At 30.0% G+C, this 16,122-nt stretch overlaps 1 protein-coding gene across 1 annotated transcript in view; it reads right to left on the reverse strand.

Annotated features, from left to right (window-relative positions):
- The window catches only part of LOC129983864 (Krueppel-like factor 7), a 184,611-nt gene extending 177,702 nt beyond the window's left edge, over nt 1-6,909 (reverse strand). Inside the window, exon 1 of the mRNA XM_056093532.1 lies at nt 6,748-6,909. Coding sequence (XP_055949507.1) covers nt 6,748-6,846 — 99 coding nt within the window. The 5' untranslated portion in view covers nt 6,847-6,909. The remainder of the gene's footprint in view (nt 1-6,747) is intronic.
- Between the last annotated feature and the right edge of the window lie 9,213 nt (nt 6,910-16,122).

Here is a 16,122-nt window from a genome sequence, read left to right on the forward strand (position 1 = left end):
AGATATACGTGCTCTATAAAAAACAATCTTGATGTGAATGATGTTTTCATGACATGAAATTTATTACAAGACAAGCTTTCCACACTATTAACATAATAGCTGACAAAACTTGGCGAAGATGGAAGTGGTAAATACCGCACTCAGACGAGATTTCACGAGAATTCAACAATTTCAAACGTCTCGAGCGAAGATAATAACTACAAGTGCTTACTGGATAATCGAATGTTATCTTTAGAATGGTTGTCCTTGGACAAATGCTTGAGTTTACGACCAATGGCAGAAGATTAAATCACAGAGCATGTTAAGGAAAAACATGCGCTATCTTACGGTCCTTTCCTGGTGAACTCAAGATTAACCAAGAAAGACAAACGATTTAACAGACGCGTTGGTGTCGGTTGGAAAAGTTTGTTTAATCTTCGGTGGCAGCGGAAATTAACTCGGAATAAAAAACAGGCGGGAGAATTGTTCTAGCAATTTGTTTGGAGTGCAAGAACAAAAAGAAAGGAATTCGAACAATCTACTGTTCTTAATTTTGACACTAGAATTGTTTATGCAATGCAAACAAGCGAAGGAATTTTTCGAAATGGAAATGTGAACGAAAGGAATAAAAAATAATCCAACATAATGTAGATTAAATCTTGTTCTTAGTTAAATGATAAAAGTCACGCTGAAAATAAATACATCATAAAATCTGGAAGCAGAAAGGATGCGATATAAATGCAATAAAATATAATATTTTATTCTAATCCAATAAATTAATATTTAGTTTGATTTCAAGATCTCATTTAAATTCTTCAAACATATATGAATATTTAATACCTAAGATACTATTATCGATTTATATTAAATCGAAAAATATTAAAAATACGCGCAATCATCCTCATTTAAAGATATTAAGACGTTGTTTGTATCAAAGCTAAAATTCTAAGAAATATGTATGCTGTTGTTAAATCACAGTACTCTGGACATTGCAATTTTTCACTAGCAAAATAAGCACTCAAATTAAAAAAAAAAAATCATTTTTTTTTTTTTTTGCCGGATAAATATACCACATTGCTTTTATATATTTATTTTTGTACGTCAAATAAAATAAAAACACTAATTTAGAGTATTAATTCTGTTTTAAAAAAAAGCAACTTACAAAAAAAAAAACGTGTACAGAGCATTTAATGAATTATGGTAAGGTCTGAAAATAATGCACAGAATATTTACATCAAAAATCAACACATTGTTTTCAATGTTGAGATAGGAATAAAGCTTTCTTAGTTATGGGAAAAACATTAAATATTAGTTAAACTTTCTCTATAGCCGCTGTTATAGATTTCGTGATTCAAACAAACAAAAAAATTTGAAGTGTTTAAATTCCACATTATTAATGCATCTTTTTCAAATATAAAAACCCAACTATAATAATTAGCCCTTTCATTCACTTTTTTTAATAAAAAAAAGGATAAAATCATATCTACTGCATAACGTAAGTTGATCGAAAATAACAAAAAATAGGGTCGGTCTTAAAAAATAGGGGGGGGGGGCATTTCGTCGAATTTATTTTTAGCAACGCATTTAAAATCAGAAGAAAGAAAGAAAGAAAGAGAGTGAAAGAGAACTTATTCGAAATTCCGTAAAGTTTGTGAAAAACTATCATTTCATGGAAACGAGCAAACATTTCGAAAAAAAAAAAAAAAATGCACACCGTTCTACTATAAAACGTAAAACTGCAAATTTCTCGTTCCCACTTTTCCCCCTCATCTTACGCAAACCTGAGGCTCACATTGCGTTCTCAGTCAAGAGGGAGAAGGGGGGGAAAAAAAAAAAAAAGAAGAAAAAGAACAAATAAAAAAAGAGAGAAAGAAATGAACAATAAAAAAACAAGAAAGAAAGAACGCGCTTCATGGAGAGTTCTTTTAAATCAGCCACTCAGACTAGCGTCATTTTAATAACGCCTTTTCTGAGTTTCAAACTGAAAGTGAACGGCATTATTTTTTTACAAGCGAATTTTTTGAATATCAGCAACTTTTTTGATACGATGAAATGCAGTAACATGTGATAAAGTTAAACTTAAATAATCATGGTATATCTTAAATTTCTTTAAATAAATAAATAAAAAGGTCAAGGTTGAAAAGTGAACACAGTATCTCTCTAACCTGCTACGTGTGAGGAGAAGCGGTGTGATTTTTTCGCGATCAAAAAGTTAAGCGTGAAACTTCTAAATGAAACTCACAAAATCTATTTCACTAATGATTCCATTGATATTAGATACATTTTTGAGATAGCATTGTTTGAATAATTCAAATAAAAAAATTCTTTATTTGTCGTTATAAAGACAACGAAGGAAAACTTCTTACAATCGTAACTAAATATAAATATTTCAGAATACCAAATGTTATAACAGACATATCAAATTTACAAGTTTAGTACAGATAAATAAATTAATTAATCATTATCATTATAAAAATCAGAAAATTTTAAAACGACGTACATCTTTTAAAAATAATGTCATGAAATTAATTTTAAATAGCAATAAGTTATCTCAAAAATCAATAATTTCATTCAAAAATTGTTTCAAAACAAAATTTATAAATTATATCAGCAGAAGATATTATATAAGAAATATAACTCAAGAATGCGTGTAAAAATAATGTGTTTTTATGTTTTCGCTTCATACCTGACGGTCAGTGTTCTCAACTTCTATTACATTTATGTAGCTGATGTTTGATCAGCTGAATATTCGATATATTTCATTAATGTCTTGTTTTTTATTATTAATGTTTTATTTTCACAGTGTTTTTTGCTTCCGATTGAAAGCATCGGAAGCAAAGAAAAAATAAAAAGTACATAAACCAGAAAAAAAATATTACGAACAACAATCTTCGTTTTTAAAGAGATTACAACGTGAGTCGGTAATACAAATAGAAAGAATGAATGAAATAAAAACTATTATCTTAAATAAAATTTCGGAAGAATAAAAGAGAATTTTTCGCTTTCAAAAGATTAATCACAGTATTTTCGTCTCCTTTTTCTAAAATTAAACCAGCATTATAAATTTCTTCACTTTCAGCAGCGCAGTTATATAAAATTTAATTATAAGCAGAGTAATATTAAATATATAGTGTATGAGCAATATCTTACATTAATTTAAAAGGTTCAATAGCATTTGAACAAAAACATTTGATCAATTCTTTTTTTTTTTCTTTCTTTTATTGAAATAGATATTTAACCCTCCAGCTGCGTATCCTGCGATTTCCGCGGGTTGTTTCTGTTGCATACCGCGCTTTTCGCAGTTTAGAATGTTTATTTTTATGATTACAGATTTTTATTATATTATATTATTATCGAGTAACATATAGTATCAGTTCACTTTTCTTGAAAAATATTTGAACTTATTTGCAAACATCGCATCTAAATAGTGATTTTAAAGAATTACTCAGACAGAGGGTTAATATAGACAGTAAACAAAAAGACTTTATTAATCAAATAATTATAGATATATTTTTCATATATAATTCAAAAATTTCAACAGATTAGAAAACATTTTGATTTAATAACAACTTCTTTTTTACTTCCTTACATGAAATCTGTTATCGTATAGACAGAAAATTTATTTGAATGTAGAGGATATATAATATTTATTGATTATATTAATACGCGTATTAAATTCGTTTATTACGTTTATCGTTTAATACGCATATTAAATTCGTTTTCATTTGTTTTCTCTATACATTACTAATCAATTATTGATTAGTAATTACATTACTAATCAATAATTTTCTGAATCACTTCACTTCACTTTAGTTGTTGAGCATCATCAATTATTCAGACTAAAATGTAATAAGTGCAGCGTTGTAGACAACAAACGCGATAATAATGAATTATAACTAACGTTCATCCTCCAGTAAGCGTGACAAAAATGTTTCACTTTGGTATTAGTAATTCAAAAGCTAGATCATATTGGCAACAACGTTGCATTTTTTTAATTCATTGATGCTACTTCTGCTCATAACAAAATATAAAAAACAATAATTTAACTTCCTTCTATTGAAACTTGAAATTACAAGAAAAATTACCTTTTTGAAAATATATGTAGTCCAGCTAATTTTGTTCGCACGAAAAATTGCCAGATCACGAAATTTAATTAGTTGAAACTCACGATTTCACTTTATTTTTACTAAGTGTTTAATTTAGATCCGTTTGCATGATAAAATTATGGCTAAAATAAATAAATCGGCTGCTATTTACTGTATTATTATAAAATTAAAATAATTAATTGTTTTGCTCAACTTCCTTAATTTAATAAATCTTTTTAGACGTTTTAAAGATCTAATAAAACAAATAAATATTTATTCTTAAAATTATTTATTATGAAAACGATTTGCTTTTTTTAAATTTATTTTTAGAACTAAAATGATCACAGTAATTCGCAACAATGTTGTAAATAACCCACAAATATCTTATCTTGCATTCCAGCTGCGAACCGAATATGAAAGTAGAATTGAATTGTTCTGTTTTATCAATCAATATCGTCTGCCATAAAGTATTAAAAATAGGACAAATCTTTTTAAAGAAATCCAATGAAACAGGTTCACATTTCGCATGTTAGAAATTCATGAATATCCATCTAAAGAGGATTTCGAAAACACATGTTTGACCTATTTTCTCTTCTAATCGAAAATAATGATGATGAAGATTTTTTGACCCTTAGGAAAAAGTCAGCCAAATTAGTCGCCAACCGGCATTTTTAACTTCGATAAAACAACATTAAAAAATGAGTGCTTATTTTTGCAGTGAATGTTGTTTTTAATGTTTTTTGAAATTAATACAAATAATTATTTTGACGCTTCTAAAATGACGTTTAGATAAATAAAACATAAGATTTAATTTTTTGATTGATTATTTTTTAATTTTGTTACTAGAATTGCAAGATAGAAAAAAGAGCAAACAATAACCAAACTATTTTATTTATAAAATGCAATTTCCATTAAGTAAAAAATAAGACACAATTTTTAAATTACTAAACAACATTATGTTTTCGCAACACAGGAAATAGCAACTTTATATAAATTTGTAGCTTAAATCATTTTTAACTTTTTCAACGTATTACATATCAATGTTTTCAACTTAATATCACAATTAGTATTTTTAATGCAAGATTTAATATATTTTATAAAATTCTTTAATATATAATTCAGAGTTCTTCAGAGTAAAGATAATTTATAGAATAAAAATTGGCAGCATCTGTGAACATTAGTTATCTGTGAATAAATATTATTCACAGATAACTAACTGTATGATGGATAAACAATCTCATTCTACAAAGCATTTTATTTTAAAAAATTATAAAACATTTTATTTTATATTTCTAATTTAGATATTTTGCCATGTCCGCTGTCAAAATCAATTGAAAACTGAAAACGAAGAAATTCTAGATTAGCCTATAAACAGTTTGCTGCTTGGGAAATAACATTTACGTTACTGCATGCGCGTTTGTAAATTCTAGAATTTTGCACACAGTATATATTTGCAAATCATCTAGAATAATGATTATCGGTAGTCTATACCAGCTACAAACGTTCAGTTTCTCAGTACCCGCGTGCGCAGTACAGCTAGTGTAAGGGGAAGGGGGGGGGAGAGAGGATAGAATGTTAAGCAAGCTGAATGCGTTCAATCCATTTTTAAAGCTTATTATTAGAAATACTAATAATTTTGCAAATAAGGGGTTTAAAGAATAGTATCCAAATTTAAAGAATATACAAAATGAAAATTTATATATCAAATACAATTTTAAATTAGTAATCAGAAAATTGCAATCATAAATCAGCCAATCGAAATCACAGCACAGGCACTGAAAAAATTCATTTAAATAAGTAACAGGGATATAATTTTAAGCTGGAATATATTTCCTTGTATTTTTGTATAATCAGAAATGTCTTTATTAAGCTGTATTCTTTCCTCCGCTTTTTTTCCTATTAAATGATTAAAAAAACTCATTACATTAAAAAGAGAAATTGTCGATAAAGAGGAAATAAGTTTATTCGTTTGGATGATCTCGGAAATTTTGGATGTCAACAGATTTTAAAAGAAAAAAGATCTTTCCAATTAAATTGAAATTATGATTAGATCTTTCTTTCTTTCTTTTTTTTTTTTTTTTTTTTTGAAATGCATTTTTTTTTTCTATTGCGTGGTTTCTTAAGTTTCAAATACTAAAAATTCAAGCATATTAAATATTTGATCATGATACCCACCCTCCTACTTTAAATATACGTATAAATTCTTTTTGAAATATATTTATTTTTTAAAATTATTTCAGAATGTTAGATGCCAAAGATTAAATCTTAAAATATTAATTTTTCCATCTAGATTATGATTTTTGAATTCGGCGTATTCTTTTAATTTCCTGGATGGCAAAATGTTATAGCATATACATATATTTGAATTACTTCTATAGAATTATAAGCATGGGTAACTTTTGAATAACCTCTAATGTACATATTATTTCAAAAAACGCTTTCATTATTCCTTCCAAAAAAAAAATAAAAGGCTAGACATTTCTTTATTTCTTATTCACTGCATGAACTTGCCGCTGCACCGGCATCGAACAAACACCCGCACTTCAGCAATCATCACACATGAACTTCTAGCATCAGTCTTTGAACCGCGCGCGGATACAGTGAGGGGGAAAAGATTCGAAAAATAATAAAAAAGTAAGTGGCGCGGAGGAAAAAGGTAGAGAGGAGTGGAAATGTTCTGTACCTGCTGCCATCGGTCTTCGAGGGAAAGCTGTGCGTTGTAATACCCTGTTTCATGGACGGACTGCAGTTCACTAAAAATGCTGTTGCGGTAGATATCCATAGCTCAGCAGCGTCCACTCATCGCGCACAAGAGACACATGAGGCAGTGAGAGCAGATCCGTTGAGACGCTGGCAGCAGAGAGCGGGGTTAGGTTTGCCGGCTACCGGGCCGCCAATCTACGACGCCAAGCTGAGAGGAGGAACGATTTGGCGATTTATCGCACCAGGGAAATGTCAATATTTGCACAAGGCTTTTACCTTTTATGGAATAGTATTTGCTCGCTTTCCCAGACGGGTGAAAAGCCGAGTTCGTGTAATTTGATTTGAAATTTGGCATCGGTTTAACGTCTCTCTTTTTGTGAGAATTTTATTAATTAAATTATATGAATGTTTTGTGAAGGAAGGTTTTTATTCTTGTATTAATTCAATTAATTTATTTTGCTACTGGCGGTGTTTAGATTTTTCTGATGGTATGTGACTTTTAAGAACCAAGAAAATCATTGGAAAAATTTCTGTATTTTACTTCTAAACTTCGATAGAGCAATGTTCATATAATGCTGCCAGAGACGCAATCAGTATGGAAATCCGATTTCCTAATGTACTTACTTACAGTAAGGCTCTAGAATCCTAGAATTTGAAATGAGATATCAATGATATTATATTAATTATATAATTCACAAATTAATTTAGGAAGAATTTTAAAAATTTCGAATTAAATTTTTGGAATTGCCATCCAGAAAAAAATTTTTAGCAAAAGTTTAATAACCTATAGTTTAAACAAATGATTTTTTAATTGGATTTTAGTATACGATTGATTTCCAAATAATTTTTGTAATTCAAATTTTTAACATGACAACGTTTATAGGCTAGAATATCTACTATAAATTTCGACTTATATGCGATTAAAATGCGAAAAAAAATCCTATCATATGACTTAGAACTACCAGATTTGGTAGATAGTTTATTATAACTTATTAAGAAAGACTTTTCAAAATTTTATCAAATTTTTAACTAAAGTCAAACAAAAACTAAAGTTTTATTTTAACATCTCAATAACTAATTGAATTAATATATAAAGCCAATTTAAAAACTGTTTAAAATTCAAGGAAACGGTGAATTACTGGATATATTGCAACGAAATATGTTTTTGTGTGTGTACATATGCGCACATTTGCTGAAAATGAGTTAAGAATAATTTTTTTAATACTAAAGATAGACAAATTAAGCCTAATACATTATCCTATTACGATATTTTGGACTAGAGGTTCGAATCGCTTAAATTTATTTTTAGATGCAAAGGTTTTATTTTCAGAATGAATTTTCCATAGATTAGTAAAATTAGTAACTTTTTGTAAAACAGATTTATTTAGATTTCAAGCTTTTTTTAGTGTTCTCTCTTTTACTCTACAACAAATATCTACTATGTACGGACCGCATAAAAGATCCACAGTAAGATTTGAGCAAAATCTAAAATATATACTGTGTTTGAACTGTAATTTTATGCCATAGTATCAATAGTACTCAATTTATATATATATATATATATATATATATATATATATATATATATATATATTAAGGATTTTATAACTACAGACTTACAATCCACTCGCTTATCACTAGCTTTTTCCCAGACAAAATGTGCACAGGCAAAATCGTTATAGAAAAAAGTCATTATACTATCTCAGATAGGATCGATATGCTAGAAGAGTTATTTTTACTCTATACATGGCTCCGCCATGAAAATATATTGCTGGGGAATATATTTCTTATGTTTATCAGTTCCGTAAAAAGGGCGAAGCACGATTTTTATGGAAGAGTGCTTCGGTAATTTTTAATTTTAATTTTATCCTTCAACAGATAAAATGAAGTGAGTATGCTTAATGTATCGTTAATCTCAATGGAATAAATTTATGCTCATAAAGTGCACACCTATTGAATTTAGGAGTTTTTATATTACATTTTTCATTTGCGCTGTTAGAGTGCACTCCATGTTAGAGTGCAGTTACAAGGCATGGGCAAATAATGATACTAATCAAGTCATAGAAAAGTAAAAATTATGGATTTTATATCGGATTGGCGATGGACCAATCTGGAATTTATTTTCATTCTTGATATTCGATTATAGAGAATGCGCGTTGAAAAGAGTGGTGGTCTAGTGGCTGAATTTCTACTTCTGAATCTAAGAACTCATCTTAGATATGAATAAGGTATCCATTTTATGCGATGATAACTTGAAATCACATGACACACGTTAATACATTTGTTTGCTTTGTATTACTTGAAGACGATATGCAGTGAAAGAAGTCTGCATGTAGATGAGTGGAAAAGAGTGCTTTCGACTTCTGAATCCAAAGACTCGATTGAATAAATCTTACGGATGAATATGGTATCCATTTTAAGAGATGATAGCTTGAAATCACATGACATATGTCAATACCTCACTATGTATTTTTTATTTGCGATATGACTGTGTGAAGTCACATGACACATACCTTTACGTTTATTTTTACATGGATTTACATTACTTTTACATGGATTGTTTCCATTTTGCATTGCAGAATGTGCTTTTAAAAAGAATTTTTATTTTCATCTCCGAAATACGAGCATAGTAGATATAACGAAGAGAGTGAAAAGATTACCACAGACTGATAAATCTTGGTGGATAGCGATAGCCTAGTGGCCAAGTCTCAGTCTTAAATATAAAGATTTATCATGAATAAACGGATGATACAGATGAAAGGTGGCATGGATGCATTAGGAATTCACTATGCATTTTTCATTTGTCATATGACAATGTAAAATCACATGACAACTACCATTATGTTTGTCATATGACAATTACATCATATGCATTCCATTCTTCCTTGTGGGATGGGCATTTGGAATGAGTTTTTACTTTCTTTTCGGAAATGTATCATAAATATAACAGAGATAGTAAAGAAAGTTCCACAGATTGCGACAGTTCGACGGCTAGCAGTGGCTTGGTGTTTGAGTTTTGGATTCTAAATTTAAAGACCTATCATGGATTAATGAATTCTTTAGATGATCCTATAGATGAACTAGGAATTCATTGTGCATTTTTACTTTGCGACATGACGGCATATATTCACCATTATGTGTAAGTTCCATCTCACGAATTGACTCCATTCCACATTGGGGAAGATATGCCTGGCCAGAGTTTTCACTTTAATTTCTAAAATACGTTTGTTTGTTTCTTATGGCACTTGCCACTGACAAGCCCACTGTTACGAGGACAGCGATTTAAGCCTGAGGGGGAACGTCTCTTATTTTTTATAGCAGCGCCAACTAGGGCCAAGAGTACGACTTTGCCACTCACGCATCACTCATTCGCTTGCACAACCCCTTTTTACAGGAGGGCACATTCACACATCTCACAGATAGAACAACAGAAGAACAACCATGCCCAAACCGGGACTCGAACCCGGGACGCCCAGATCATGGGGAAGACGCGCTACCTCTATGCCAGGACGTCGGCCCAAAATACGTACACAGGGGATATAACGGAAATTATATATTTCCACAGGCTGATCATACTGTAAAAAGCCGGCATGTAAAAGTGATCGAGTCTCGGCTGTGATATCTAAAGCCGATTGTTTCTATACCCGAATCCACTAAAATTGTCCCCTGTATTTGAAAGTGGTGATCTTAAAAAAAAAAAAAAAAAAAAAAAAAAGGGTTTAAAAAAATTGCAGATGTTGATTGAATGTGAAAATTTTAAGTGTGGGAAGCCGTTAACATCTTTTAAACTGTGTTGCAACAACCACGCAAGATACAAAAGGGTTCATATGTTGCTCCCTGACCGGATGTGAGGGGAAGAACCTCCCTTCACCTTAAACCTTTCCTGGTTTCCTCCCTTGACCTTTAAACTCTGTTGGCCAGATGGCTCAGGTCTTGAAGGAGATATTTTGGTTACCCTCTGATTGGAGAATGTTCCGTATTTTTCAGAATATGACGGGATTAAAAGAAAATTTCTCGAATGGCTTCCGAATAAAGTGGGGATCATTTTGTTTCTAGAAACCTGAAAATTCTGCATTGACCTTCAGGTAGAGGGTTGCATTTTACACTGATTAGAAGACTTTAATTTGAAAGATATTAGGGGATTTATTGAGCGAGATGAAGAATACTGTCTTATTAATATTCTAGAATAGGTAATACAAAATCTTCCCAGTTTTAAGTAAATAAATATTATTGAACATCAGATTTTTCTCTCTTCATAATTGAATACTGCTTTCTCATTTTTCTTAGTTCTAATTTAGATAATTTTAATGCGATTAGTTGATTTTAACACTTGAGCTTATGAGATTTCCACAGCCTGCTTCAAAATGAGCTCAAGGCTCTAAATTACGAGATGCACCAGCCCTATTACTTTTAAGAAATTAAAGTAGATACACTAATTTAAATGAAATTGCGCAAAGAATCGATAATAAAGCAATATATTAAAAACTTTTTTAAGTTATCTAACATTTGCAGCGAAAATCATAACAATTCTCTTGTGATATTCATTTTTATAGAATTCAGATGGAAGTTTTTTTTTATAAGCCGATTCATTCGAACAAGATTATTTTTAGAACAAAAGCTAATAAGAAAAAAAAATTAATCTAACAGTAAAAGAAAAAGACTGAAATTTTTAAACAGTTTTGTAAATACGATTACCAGATTTTATATTTGTATCAGTGGACGTACAAATTCGTAATGATAAAAATAAATATGTATCAAAGGTAATCATAATAATTCTCAGGTTATAGTATAATTATTAATTTTTTTTTTTGTAAAATTTATTTGGAAGCTTACATTTTTTTTAATAAACCGTCTCATTGAAATAAAAATAATTTTTTTAGAACAAAGGTTAATAAGCAAATAAATAAATAAATAAAATCTAAAAGCAAAAGAAAAGAACTGAAATTTTTAGACAGTTTTTGTGATTATCTATTGCCAGTGTTTATATTTGTAGCAGCGGGCATACAAATACATAATGATAGAAATAAATCATATGTATTAAAAATAATCATAATAATTCTAATAATTCTCATGTTATATTATTTTTTTGTAGAATTCATTTGGAAGAGTAAAAATTTGTTTTGATAAGCAGTCTCATTAGAATGAAAAAAAAAAAAAAAGAATGTTATTCAAAAGTTAATAAGAAAAAAAAAAGAATCTAAAAGTAAATGACTGAAATTTTGTGACAGTTTTTGTGAATATCATCATCGTTCATATTTGTATCGGCGGACGTGCAATATGTAATGATAAAAATAAATTATATCTTGTCGTATTATATCTCAAAAAGTTGTAATAAAAAAAACGTGGCTTTTAAGGAATAGGGTGCAAAATATTTTTTGTTTTTAGTGCAAAATATTTTTTTTATTTTTAGTGCAAATTTTTTTTTTTTTTTTTTTTTTTGTATTTTAAAATGAAATTAATGGGCAATATAGATATCATAAAAAAATTTTCAGTGTTGAATAAAGCATGATAATTTTAATCTGTAAAACAATTCGAAATTTTCTGCACCCACATATTTGACTTTCAGTCCACAGTACAAATCTTTATTAACTTCTTGGAACAGAGTTTTTATTGAGTAATTAAGTTCTATGACTTCATCTCGGTTAAAAAACATCCTTCCTCGTTTTAAAGTAAGTGAAGGTCAGCGTTGATTTCACTGACAAGAAGGAAATTATATCTCTTAATGAGACAAAAGTTGAAATGCTCATTCGAAGGAGAGTAATCTTTTAGATATCAGAAGAGAAAAAAAAGTAATTAAAAGATATTATGTTAAATCTCGTTTTACATTCTATTGAGTACTTATTATTCATTTCAAGAAAATTACGATGTAATTTTTTAAAGCTTTGCGATTTAAATTTTCTGTCTTTTATTAATATATTTTGATTTCCTTAATTCTATAAAATATTGTTGTATTTCAATATTTTTTCCATGAATGCTCGAGGGCCGTGGTGGCGGCCTATTGGTAAGGTCTCGGCTTCGGAACCGGAAGGCTTCAAGCTCGCCAAAGAACCATCGTATAAGCGGGACTGGTGCACGCTAAACCCATTGGAGCCAAACGTCCTCCCGCCGGTGTGTACGGAAGTTTGGAGAGGGAGTGCCAGCTCAGGTGTCGTCGTCGTCATCTGATCACGGTTCAAAATTGAGAGGTCCTCTTCAAAGTAGCCCTAGTTATATAAACGTTAATATAACTACACTGAATCCAGAAATCTTCGATGCACAACTTTATGTAATTGAAATCTTTTATAGCTCAATAAATGTCCAGCATTGGAGATCATAAATTAGATATTATTTTCATTAATTATTTTTTATTACTTTATTATTTTTTTTATTCTTGATTATACATTTTATTTTTAACTATACATATTGCGATATTTATGTGTACTCATGCTTTTGTGTTGTGGTGTTATTTTCATTAATTATTTTTTATTTCCTTTATCATTTTTTAATTCTTGATTACACATTTTATTTTTAACTACACATATTGTAATATTTATGTGTACTCATGTTTGTGTTGCTATTGTGTGTTTTACCTTTTAACCCTTGCTAGTTGTTTTGTAGGATCGTTAAAGGGTTCAGTAAAAAGTCTGAATTAGTGTAACAGTAATTTATTTACGGGTTACGTTATACCCACACAATTCAGGTACAAAAATTTAGAATAATTTTAAGATATGTATATATATATGTGTGTGTAGGATGTATGTAATGATATTTTAAAATCTAATTTAAACTTAATTAATTTTCTAACTTTCAGTTTAATTTAGCCCATATCAATTTCATTCTAAGATAATCTCTTATTTTCTGATCCTATTCCACTTTTTCTATTTAATTAATTCAATACGTGTTCTAAAATTGCTGAATCGGCTAAAAGCCGTCAAGTTCCCACACTCCGAGTGAAGGGATAAAAAATGGCAAACCTAGCACATTCTTTTAAAATATCCCTTGCCTGTGGTCGCCTCGTGTAGGAAATCCCTATTGAAATCTCACCGCATATATACACAGTGTTATATATACTCTGTACACAGTGTTATATATACTCTGTACACAGTGTTATATATACCCGTATATATACACTGTATATATACTCTGTGTTATGCTCGTCGCTTCTGTTTGTTCATAAATCATGCCTCCCCAGATGCAATAAAGCGAAGTTAAAAATCCAAAGTCTTCTTCTCTCTCTTCGGCCATGACTTTGCTTCAAAAATTATGTTTTACAAGTATATATGTATAGTATATATATAAGAGCATGTATCAAAGCATGCAGCACTTATCATCGCCTGATCTGAACTGAGTCATAGCGTTATAAGTCTTCAGAGGGCGCTGTCCCTGATGTCATTATAGTCAGTTATGGTTTGTATTACAAGAGCAGCTATAGATAGCACTTTTATTTATATATTGCTTAGAGCTTTGTTATTCTGTTTTCTTTGCTGTTCCTTTTTTATGTTTGCTTTAATTTGCATTGTGTTTTTAATTAATGCACTCTGTAAATGAAGTCAGTCTCGGTGGTGTGCTTATTTCAAACGAAAAAATAAATTACAAAAAGTATTTTTTTTTTTATTGCACATAGAACTAAATTATTTGTTTCCTGAAATTTCATATATATGGAAATGCATATTATATCTGACTAGACTATATTCGTGCTAAAATGCGATAATATATAATTTGGCTGATTGATAATGTTGTACTCGATCCATAGACCACAGGATTTTGCTTTAATTTAAAATTTCTTAAAAAGTCGGTATGATGCTTTAGTATTATATTTTTGTTTCATATTACAAACGAAAGAGAGAAAAATCATAATCAATATAATAATTGAAAACAAACAGAAAAGAATAGCATTCTACCATTTTCATTCATTTATTTTCTGCTGTTCGGCGATTCGCTCTTTCGTCTTCTGACTCGTACGAATGATGTCATATGTTTTGACTACGCAAACGATAGCTCTAATGAAAGATTTTCAATCAGACAGACTAGGCAGCTGTCTAAAGTCGCTAGTTTGAGAGAAGGCCGCAAGCAAGTCAATTAATTTTCCCAATTACCAAATGAATAATTTTATAAAAAATATAAATTCTGTGGATAAAATATGAGGATAATAATATTACTTTATTATATATAATTTACCAGGTACTTACAGTTGCCGTTTATTTCCAATACATTCGCCTAGTTATCAGAATACTTACAGCCGCCGAGCGTCTGCTTCAATTATATTGTGCACAAATATGAGTGTCAATATGCATAAATAAAAACTAATACATTTTCGCAATAATAAAATAAGAAAGATTAACCAAAATTAAAACATAAATATGCTAAAAATATGTTGAAATATGAAACTAAATCAAGGCTGCTCAAAATTTAGAAATCTGTGTTCTCCTTGTAAGTATATGCAGTATAAGAAGAAATGTGCGAACAACATTTACGTGCTAGTTATAATAAAATATCTATACCTCCCAGTTTTTATCAGTGGAAAAAACTAGGGAAGGTAAGCAATAATTCAACATTATAATGGTATATTAAATTAATTGTTTAATGATAACTGTTTACCTTATAATGGTATATTAAATTAATTGTTTAATGATAACTGTTTACCTTATAATGGTATATTAAATTATTTGTATTTCTCAATTCAGGCTTAGTTCAGAGTCCTACGACGTTCATTTTCAGTGGATCTCTTCGTACGCTTACATTTACGGTAATGAGCGTACACATAGCTTGGCCAGAGAGGGCTGCAGTCACTCTAGTTCTTCCTCTTCGACCCTCACCTTTTTAGAACATCAATCCATAGTTAATGCTGAATTTTCAAGGGAGTGGTAGATCCCTCCTAGTCATCACTGGTTTTTAGGGCTCTTCTTTTGCTCTCAACTGTGACAGAGCCTATCCAACGACAATAATCAGATTGGCAAGCGGTCACACTAAAAGTCTCCAATTTTTAGAGGGCAGAAAGACCTTCACCGGTCTGCTGTAAATGCCAAGATCAGCAAGCCTCTGCCGAGCACCTCCTGGATTGTTTGGGACTTTCCAGAGAGGACATATCTCCTTCCCCCCTTCTTGTCCTCGACTTTCTCATGGTCAACAGTCTAATGGACCTTGTCTGACTTCGTCAGATAGCTGGAGGATACGCCACAACAACAACAACAACAACAACAAATGAATTGTTTAATGGTAACTGTTTACCTTATAATGGCATATTAAATTAATTGTTTAATGATAACTGTTTATATACAGAAAAAAAAGAAATTCTTTTTATTTATTGCCTAGACTTTAGCAGGACAATATTCACATGTGAAAAAGAAAAAAAAGATATATTGATCACTTAACTCAT

Source organism: Argiope bruennichi, chromosome 9 (genome assembly GCF_947563725.1).
Source record: "Argiope bruennichi chromosome 9, qqArgBrue1.1, whole genome shotgun sequence".
Classification (NCBI taxonomy): Eukaryota; Metazoa; Arthropoda; class Arachnida; order Araneae; family Araneidae; genus Argiope; species Argiope bruennichi.